Source organism: Myotis davidii, unplaced genomic scaffold, assembly GCF_000327345.1.
Source record: "Myotis davidii unplaced genomic scaffold, ASM32734v1 scaffold88, whole genome shotgun sequence".
In the NCBI taxonomy this organism is placed as follows: domain Eukaryota; kingdom Metazoa; phylum Chordata; class Mammalia; order Chiroptera; family Vespertilionidae; genus Myotis; species Myotis davidii.
The window spans coordinates 1,211,155-1,220,964 of NW_006300377.1; the positions used below are offsets into that span (position 1 = coordinate 1,211,155).

The window sequence follows — 9,810 nt, forward strand, 5'->3', positions numbered from 1 at the left end:
TACCCTGTACCAGATACACGACTCAGAGAAGGCTTTGTGTAGGAGGTGATATTTAAGCTGAAACTTCAAGCTTGAATGAGTTTTCCCAGGCAGGCAACAAGGAGAGGCAATTAGAGGGAAGAGCAGGTCATTTGGTGGAAGGAGGGTGTGGAGAGAGCTAAGTCAAGAGAAGGCAGTAGAAGCAGCTCATGAAGGGTCATAAATAACCAGCAAGGAGCTTGCACTTTGCCCGGTAGCTTGTGGGGAGCTATAGGAGTTTTAACCCTTGGAATGACAAGGCAGAATTTGCATGTTAGACAAGTTCCTCTGGCAGCTGGTGCGGAAGCGCGGAGCCTAAAGCAGGGAGAACAATGGGAATGTGTTGCAGTGCTCAGGCCTTAGAAATATGAGGCTTGGATAAGGTTCTGGTAATGGCGACGGGGAAGAGAGGACAGGCTGGAGAGATCCTACAGATGAGAATGAAGGCACCCTGGGGGCAATGAGTGTGGGTGTTCACAAAGTGTTCATAACTTTAGCCCCAGTGCTTAAAACAGTGCCTGGCACTTAATAAATGTGTTAAATGGAGGAACAGAGCTTGGTACCTGGCTGGCTGTGAGAATGAAGGAGAGGAGTTGAGTATGACTTCCTCTTTTAAGCTTAAGTATCTGCCTGTCAATCCCTTTACCTGCTTTCCCTTTTGGGTTCCATATCTGGGGTAATCAACAGGGAAACTATACTAACTCAATTTCATTGAGCAGTTGTCAGGGGGGGGCTGCGTGAGATGGGACTCTCAGAGATGACAGGCTCTTGGATATCCATCAGCCCAATTCTGGGCATTTTACAGATAAAGGGACTGAAGTCCAGAATAAGGTTACAGGTAAAAGTCCAGAATAAGGTTACAGATAAAAAGCCCTGGGTGGATAATGTGCAGCACAAAAAGCCAGGGAGTGCAAGTGCCTTGGTCACTAGGTGACAGAGCAAAGAATTAGCTAACATTAATTGAGCATCTACGTGCCAGACATTCTTCTAGACATCTAGACAACAACATGTCCTCCTGGTCAATCTTTGAGCAATCCTAAAGAGCAGATATTCCATTATATAGATGAGTTGACTGACATGGAGAAAGTAAGTAACTTACCCAAAGACGTTCATCAATTGAAGTAATAGGACTTGGAACCCCAGGTTCTAACATCAAAGCCCACGGAGTCCAGAGATTTCAGTTCATATCCCAGTTCTGCCACTTCCTACTTGTGACTGTGAATAATATATTTTATTTCTTCAGGCCTTGGCTTTATTATTTCTACAGTTGAAACATGAACTTGCCTTACCTATTATTCCAAGAGTTTTATGAGGAGCAGATGAGGCCCGGGATAGGTTAATAGCATGCAAATCCTGAAAATAATTTAAAAGCTGTGCCTGGCAGTGCCACCATCAGGACTGGGACCCAAATCTCCTCATTTATGATGCCGTTGGAAATTCAGTGTGGTCAGGTTCATGAATTTCTACAAGGGAAGCAGGCAGAGTAGTGTAAAAAGCAACAGCAAGTGTCTGGAAGCCAGACAGATCTGAGTTTGAGTGACAGGCAGAGGAGACTCAAGAATTTCTAAGAAGGATGGACGGCAATCTGGTTAAGGGGGAGCCAGAGGACTTGCCTGAAGGAGTATTTCATAGCAAGCACGCTGTTTTCAGAGTGTGTTTATTTGGAGTGGCTTTCGAGTTGCTGATAGAGATTTTGGCTAGTTAAAGCATTCTACCCACTCCCTAGTACTGACATCTATCTGGGTCCCCAACTCTGCCTCTCACTCTGTGACCTCAGACTCCACCACTCTGAGCTCAGTGGCCGTTGGTTAATAGCTCCCGACCTGCTAACGTTTGTTGTGCGGATTAAGGATACCTACGACGCATAGACCTTGGCACACAGTTACCGCGAGGTTGGGGGAATGGCACGGGTCTACCTTGGAAGGACACTTTTAGGGACAGGTCTACCTTGGAAGGCACAGTTATTACTGCATTTGCATTTCGGACCCACTCTGCGCGAGAGGGAAACAGGGAAACAGGGAAACACAGGCTTGGAGACTCTTCGAAGAGACTGAGCGCTTGGCTCCTGGTCATACAGTCACGCAGGGGTGAAGCCTGCCCTTCAAGCCCGTGGCTCAGTATTTCCTCCTCCTTCCTGCCTCAGGCTTGGACCCTGCGACCCGGGATCCTGAGTTCCAGTGGCTGTCTCGGTACAGGTGGCCCGAGATGGAACCCTCGCCGCGCGGTGGGAACTCGGCCCTCGGCACCTGGCCCGGGTGCGCCAGAATTGGCGGAGGCAGGTATCCATCGGGGGAGGGGCGGTGGGGATTGGAGGAGGCCCGGCTGCAGGGGTGGGCTCTGTTGTGTGTGGGAGGCGTGGTTATGGAGATGTAAGGCTTTCTATTGGCGGAGGTGGCTGCGGGGGCGGGACCCTGGGGCAGCGCAGGCGGGGCGGTGCGGCGGCGAGATGAAGAGCTTGAGGAAGCAGCAGGGAGATGTCCGCCGCCGCGGGTTCTCGGGACCGCGACTCCTGGCGGGTGGAGGCACACGCCGTGAAGCCCGAGGTTCTAGCGCTGAGGAGCCGAGGACGCCGGGGCTGAAGCTCCGAGAGGGGATGTCAATTATTTTGATTCGGGCGTGGCGTGGGCAGGCGGGTGGCCGGGGAGGGGGGGGGGTATTAGGGAATGCTGAGGTTGGGGTTGTAGAGTCCAACTGTGTTTCTGACTTGCTGTGTGACCTGGGGCCAGTCGCTGCCCCTCTCTGAGCCGCAGGACAACCTAACCTTCAGCCAGTTCAGTTCTGACCTTCCGACTTTGGCTTGTGCCGGGGAGCAGGCGTCCCGACGGACCTTTCCTTTGGGTGAGGAATGGTGTGCGTATCGGGGCCCTCTGGCTCCCTTGTCGGTCCCCAGCCCCGGGTATGGATTGGGCTGTGCTCAGAGCCGGAGTCCAGGGGAGCCCTGTCCCCCCTGGGAAAGGAGACGCGGGTGAGGTTCCAGGGGAAAGGGACTAGGTTTTTTCCACCCAACCCTTGGGCAGCACAAAAGGCCAATTGTTGAGCAGAAGGTTGTCTTTTGGAGAGCGAGCGGCCCGGCGCTGAAATTTGGGCCGGTCTGATGCTCAGGGAGGACCTGGACACCTGTATTGTCTGTCCAGCTCCTACTGTTCTGCAAGGGCGCCCTGGTGGGTTTTTTTTTCTTCTTCTTTTTTTCCTCCTGGGCGTGCCCATGTGGCTCCAGTTACGTTCGAGCTTTGGCATGACCACTTTTCTCAGCCATTCGCTAGAGATGAAGAGTCTCAAGTAGCTGTGTCAGGTGTGGGCCAGCCCTGCACTGACTCTTCAAGGCTGGACACTGTGACGGGTCGCGGGATGGGGGTGGGGATAGCAGGTTGCATAATTTTGTAAAATGAGAGGAAACGAGGCAGGCCAAGGACTTCCTCAGGCCTGATGCTTTTCCTTCACTGCGGCCACCACAAGACGCGGTCAGAGCACCTGATGGTGCCGATAGCGGGCATCTTTCATGGGTTTAGCTCAGATAACTGGAAGTGCTGATCTTGAGACAGCTATTGCTTCAGTTTCCATGACACTGTGGGCTCTGGTCTGGGACCCCTTAAGATTAAGAACATATTCTCTTCTCTGCTCCTCGAAAGAGGCTGCCAGAATCCCGTCTGTTGGAAAACAAGCCCAATGGCAACAGGAAGAGGTGGGTTCTGTCTTGGCACACCAGCACCAGGCTGCTGGCGGGTCTCATTCCCTAAGGAGAGAGAGGTCTTCTGGGAGAGAAGTCAGCACAGCTCTGAAGCCAGTTATCTGTGCTGGGTGATAAATGATGTGGGGATCTCAGCATCTTTTCATTCCTTCCAAAAAACAAAAAACAAACACCCCCCCCCCCCCAAACTAGCCACATGCTAGTGAGGATTTTTTGTCAAGGTTTTGGTTTTACTTTTAGTTTGAAATTATTAGTTCCCATCAGAATACCTCCAGTAAAGGGGGTTATCTTACTAATTCCTAGTTGCTCATGTTAAAATTGGGAAGCAATAGCACCAAACACCCAGTTCTCTTTGGGTCAACTGCATTCCCAGACTTATTCTGGCCTCAGAGGAGAGTCACACCCTGTAAAACAGGTGGCAGGAACCCTTTGGACCCCCCTGGATGCTCCCAAGAGAAACAGAGGATTTGGTACTTCCTATGTGCATATGCTCAAAATATCTACTTCCCAATAGCCTGGGGAACCAACCCAGGGCTGCTTAAAAATGCTCTTTGGCCCGGCTGGTGTGGCTCAAGAGGTTGAACCAGGAGATCACGGTTCAATTCCAATCAGGGCACATGCCTGGGTGTGGGCTCAGTCCCCAGTAGGGGGCATGCAGGAGACAGCCGCTCAGTGATTCTCTCCCATCATTGATGTGTATATCTCGCTCCCTCTTCCTTCCTCTCTGAAAAAAAAAAAAAAATTTTTTTTAAAAATGCTATTTGTCATGCACATCAGGAGAAACAGGGCTCCCCTGAGGAGATGACAGTCTGACAGAGAGCTCACAGTCCATAAAAAGAAGAGAGGTGGTCTTTGTGGGGTGAGCCAAGAGTCAGAGCATCGGAAAGGTGAACCTGATCTTTACTCTTCGCCTTTGCCTTGGCAGAGAAAGGAAAGGCCTCACTTTGCTCCCTCTCTCCAAGGTGTCTGTGCCTTTCTTTGATTGGTCTCTGCTGAATTCAGGTGGTAGGGATTGTTGTAGAACGGTGAAATGCAGCTAGTTTTAGATCGGAGTCCATGTCTTCAAATGCAGACCGGTGGTAAGAGGAGAAATGCCTCCTTATTTCTGTCTAGCAAATGAGGGTGCTCTAATCCAGAGAACCTCTTGGGGAATCTGTATATAGCTTAGTACATCCATGTCATTTTGTAAAATATTCACCTGCATTTTATCCTGGACACATGCGAAGACCCGTGTTCTGGAGGATTCTGAGCTACACACTAGAAAGGAAACAGCTACTCAGAAGTCCCACTGGGGCAATTCTGGACCAATTTATGAAAATGGTAATAAGACATTTCAGTCTTTTGAAGTGGGTTTTTTTTTTTTTTCCCCTCCCCATGGTTGATTCGAAGTGAGGCAGCTTTGTAGTAACTCACATTTAGAATGAGATGTGCCATGAGTATTTTTTCCCCTGGACCCAGGAAACAAAGCTTACAGTCGGCCTGGCCTGAGAAAGGAAATGGATGCTATTTATATCTCAGGGTAGCATAAAGGGTAACCTAGATTATCAGGGTAGAAGCCAGAGAGAATGTTGGAAAATAGGTCCTGGGTGTGTCTGTCTTTCTGTCTCTCAATAAGCAAAGTCTGTGTGACCAACATCCTTTTCATATGGGGAAAATGAATTTTCCTAGATGTTTATCCACAGTAGAAATACGGCCCTCATCTCCACCTTTGTGGCAAGCTCTGCGGGCAGCTAAGCAAATTAATTGGAATCACTTTGTTTCTTTAAACAAACAAACAAAAAAACCTGTGTTCACTTTTCTTCCTCCTTTTGTTGTTCCCTTCTCCATTTTCCCTTTTGTCCCGTTTAACCTTGTTTGTTTCTAGAACTGGAGAAACCCCTGAAGACTTCCTTTAGAAAACAGTTTGTTTTGGAATTCTACAGTAGAAGTCTCGAGCAAGTGAAGTGACCCACAAATGTTTATTTAAAAGTGGAGCTTTGCGCAGAAAAGTCCTCGGGGGCGAAGGTTCAGGAAGAGGGAGGCATCAATATTTATTAGAGGAAAGACAGTGTTGGAACATAGAGGCTAGCTGACTTGCATGCTTTCTTTGCTGCTTGAACTATACTGTAAGGGATTTGTAGGCTTTCCCAGCGATGCCTATGTGAACTGAAGCTAGCAAGTATGAATGATGAGAATTTGAAAGTATATGTCTAAGTGGCCTGGATATTTTTACTTTTATTTTCTTTAACACACTTTGGTACAACATTAGTCATGTCTCTTGACTTTTCTTTCTTCCATCTGTAAAATGGGAGTGAATGTTTTTGTCTCCTAGAGGGCCACATATGGCTTAAGGAATGCTGAATTATTTAGGGGTGGTTTATTTGGGAAACATATTTAGGAATTCAGATTCTCACCACCAAGAGCTTAGAAACTGGCTGCCCCCTTCAGAGTCTATCCTAGGCTATTTGTTGTTGTTGTTTTGTTTTTTTCCTGGGGGAGAAGGAGGTGGAAAGGAGAGGGAAATGGAGAGGGGAGGGAAAGGCTTGGGGTGTGTGTACTCCCTGGAGAGAGAGCGCCCTAGGCTGTTTTCTTCCAAATAACTACACTCACTTTCTTCTATACTCCTCCCCTCTAGTTTCTTTTCTGTTAATGCAATCACTGATAACCTAGGTCATCTTTGACTCTTCCCTCCCCTCTTATGTCTGATAACCAAATTCTGTTCATTCTTTTTCTACAATTTTAAAATCTTTTGAAAATTAAAAAAAAAAATAACTTAACCCCTGTTAGTTCATGTTGGTATCGTCCTCTTACCGGAACTAGTACAGATGAGCCTTCCCACCTTACGTCTCTTTCTCCCTTAGGGATCTCTTCAGAACATAACTTCCATCATGCCTTACGTACATGCTTTGTATGTGACCTCGAATACTGCATCATCTCCTGTTGTTTACAGAATAAGACTCAGATTCTTCAGCCTGGAGTTCAGGTCCTGCCGGCCTGGCTTAGGCAGGCTCTCTAGTCTTACCTGCCCCAGCTCACCTTCATTTCCTCTGACTTCACACTTGACTGCTCACTGTTTCTGGACAAACCCTGTGCTTTTTTCATCTTTGTTGACTGCTCATTCAGCTACATTTTTTTACAAGTGTGAACTTGTTGCTCTTAGCATTTTGCACCCCCTTCCCTCCCCACAGACCAGCCTAAGGCCTTGTACATCCTAGGTGCTCAAAAAAAAGTCTGCCTTCTTTGTTTAAACCTTAGAGACCTAGACAGTTCATGGCTTGAAGTGCTTTCCGCCTACATAGCTCCTGCCCCGTTCCACTTTGAGCATTCTCTGTGCTTCTCTCCCCTCTTCCTGGTTTGCTCCTGCCCACTTCTCTTTCAGCTTTATCACCAGACCACAGGCAGTTCTCAGAAAGCTCCAGTGAAGGGAGAGTGTGAAGGAAAAAGTCAAGTCATCTCTCCAGTAGCCTATCACCACCACAGCCTATTGCCATGAAGTCATTGCACCGTCTTCCTCCTTGAAGGCTAAACTGGTCACATTTAGTCCTTGCTAACCTAAGTCGGATTTGCACAGGCTGCACATTGGAGTTCGAGTCCAGAGGCCAAAGGTTGGCAGGGCACAGGATATGTTTTGTTTTTTTTTTTAAATATATTTTTATTGATTTCAGAGAGGAAGGGAGAGAGAGAGAGAGAGAGAGAAAGAGAAACATCAGTGATGAGAAAGAATCACCGATTGGCTGCCTCCTGTATGCTCCCCAATGGGGACCGAGCCTGCAACCCAGGCATGTGCCCTTGACCGGAATCGAACCTGGGACTCTTCAGTCCCCAGGCTGACGCTCTATTCTCTGAGCCAAACCAGCCAGGGCAGGATGTGTTTTTAGAGATGTGTCTGCTCACTTTAAATGCCAAAATCTATGATTCTTCTTTTTTTAAGCGACGAGAGAATGGGATATGTTAAAAAGACTGAAAAGAAAGAAAAATACCTAAAAGCCTGGTTATTTGAGTTTTAAGAAAGTAAAATAACTATGAGGGATGGTGCCAGGGCTGAAATCGGAAAAATTGATTCTTTTCATTCTTTTTAATGCTGGGTGCCCTGTGTATGGGCTTCTCTCAAGAGCTCCTTGCCTTACGTACTATGTGCTATGTACTTAGCTCCCCTTTGCCAAAAGAATAAAATCCAAACTGTACATGGTATTCAAAGCCTTACAGATTGGCCCTAATATATATAAAGAAAAATTTATTACTAATAAATAAAAAAGTAAAATTTATTACAAAATTAATTACTGTTATGACTTATTAAATAGATATGATTTGTTTTTGATTTTTGTTTTTATTGATTTCAGAGAAAGGGAGAGGGAGAGAGATACAGAAGCATCAGTGATGAAAGAGAATCATTGAGCGGCTGCCTGCCTCCCACACGCTCTGAGCCCGCAAACCTGGCATGTGCCCTGACCGGCAATCAAACTGTGACCTCCTGGTTCATGGGTCGACACTCAACCACTGAACCACACCGGCTGGGCAAATGGCTACCATTTATTAAGCACTCACTATGGGTGTGTGCCTTACACTGTGCCACAAACGTTCTGTAGGAGCATGTCGTCCATTTTTCAGATGAAGAGATTGGGCTCAGAGAGGGTCGGTAACATGCCTCAGACCACTCACTGGTCAGTGACAGGGTTGAGAATAGAACTCAGGTTGTCTGTGTGAATCTAATGCTTGAGCCCTAACCCGGCATTCTCCTTTTGTGTCCCCAATTGCTTCTCAAACAAAACTTTTCTACTTATTTGTATTACTTCTGACCGGGGAGGTCGAGCCTGCAACCAAGGTCCGAGCCCTTGACTGGAATCGAACCCGGGACCATTCAGTCTGTGGGTTGACGCTCTAGCCCAGGGGTGGGCAAACTTTTTGACTCGAGGGCCACAATGGATTCTTAAACTGGACCGGAGGGCCGGAACAAAAGCATGGATGGAGTGTTTGTGTGAACTAATATAAATTCAAAGTAAACATCATTACATAAAAGGGTACGGTCTTTTTTTTTTTTTTAGTTTTATTCATTTCAAACGGGCGTGATCCGGCCCGCGGACCGTAGTTTGCCCACGGCTGCTCTAGCCACTGAGAAAAACTGGCCAGGGCTGAACTTCATGCTTTTCTGATAGTTAATTTCGTTTATTGGTTAAGAGCACAGACTCTTGCCCTTGCTGGTTTGGCTCACTGGATAGAGTGTCGGCCTGGGAACTGAAGAGTCCTGGGTTCGATTCCGGTCAAGAGCATGTACCTGGGTTGCAGGCACATCCCCAGTAGGAGGTGTGCAGGAGGCAGCTGATCGATGCTTCTCTCTCATCGATGTTTCTGACTCTCTGTCCCTCTTCCTTCCTCTCTGAAAAAAATCAATAAAATATATTAAAAAAAAAAAAAAGCACAGACTCTTGACCCAGATTCCTTGGGTTTGAATGCTGGCAGTGTGATCTATTGGTTATGTTTTCTTAGCAGATTACTTAACCTCTCTGTGTTTATCTCTTGGTCTGTAAAGTGTAGGTAATAGGGATTGTGAAGACTAAATATACATAAAGTGATTAAAGCCATGCCTGCCTTGTAGAAAGCCTCAATATTTGCTATTAATATTATTCATGATGATATTACTGTCATTGTCAAAATGAATTCAGCCTGACTTGGGTTCTGAGTAGTTGGACTGGATCTGTTTAGCTCCCCGTGAATTGAATGCATGTGTCTCTTGCTGGTATGTGTTGCTCTGTCTTAGACTAAGTGAGCCCATGGGGCCACGCTTGCTGGTGTCACTGTCTCTGATAAGCATCGAACCCACCCACTTACTCCTGCCAGTGTGAATTGTATTTTGCAAGTTCTTCTAGTTGCTGGCAATGGAATGCAAAGGCCAGTGGCTGAGAAGGTAGGAAGGACACCTCCTCCTAGACCTGTCTGGTAGCAACTCCTGAAGGGTAGGAGGAGAGCTCCACTCAGCAATGAGAGCCACCCCCACACATGTGGAGATCAGGGTGGTTCGTTATCCAAACAGACTCAACCCTTCTATTTATAGTGTACTTACCCCCAAGAGTTTCTAGTTTCATTGAAGATGTGCTCATTCTGTGGAGTCGAGCAGCTCTGGGTTTTAG

At 47.2% G+C, this 9,810-nt stretch overlaps 1 protein-coding gene across 3 annotated transcripts in view; it reads left to right on the forward strand.

Annotated features, from left to right (window-relative positions):
* The window catches only part of INPP5B (inositol polyphosphate-5-phosphatase B), a 57,108-nt gene that overhangs the window by 4,703 nt on the left and 42,595 nt on the right, over positions 1 to 9,810 (forward strand). For 2 of the 3 annotated variants that reach the window (XM_006777264.2, XM_006777266.1), the window contains exon 7: positions 2,162 to 2,293. In XM_006777264.2, coding sequence (XP_006777327.1) covers positions 2,162 to 2,293 — 132 coding nt within the window. Of the gene's footprint in view, positions 1 to 2,161; positions 2,294 to 2,443; positions 2,528 to 9,810 lie in introns of those variants that run through there. The other variant, XM_006777267.2, reaches the window with a different exon arrangement.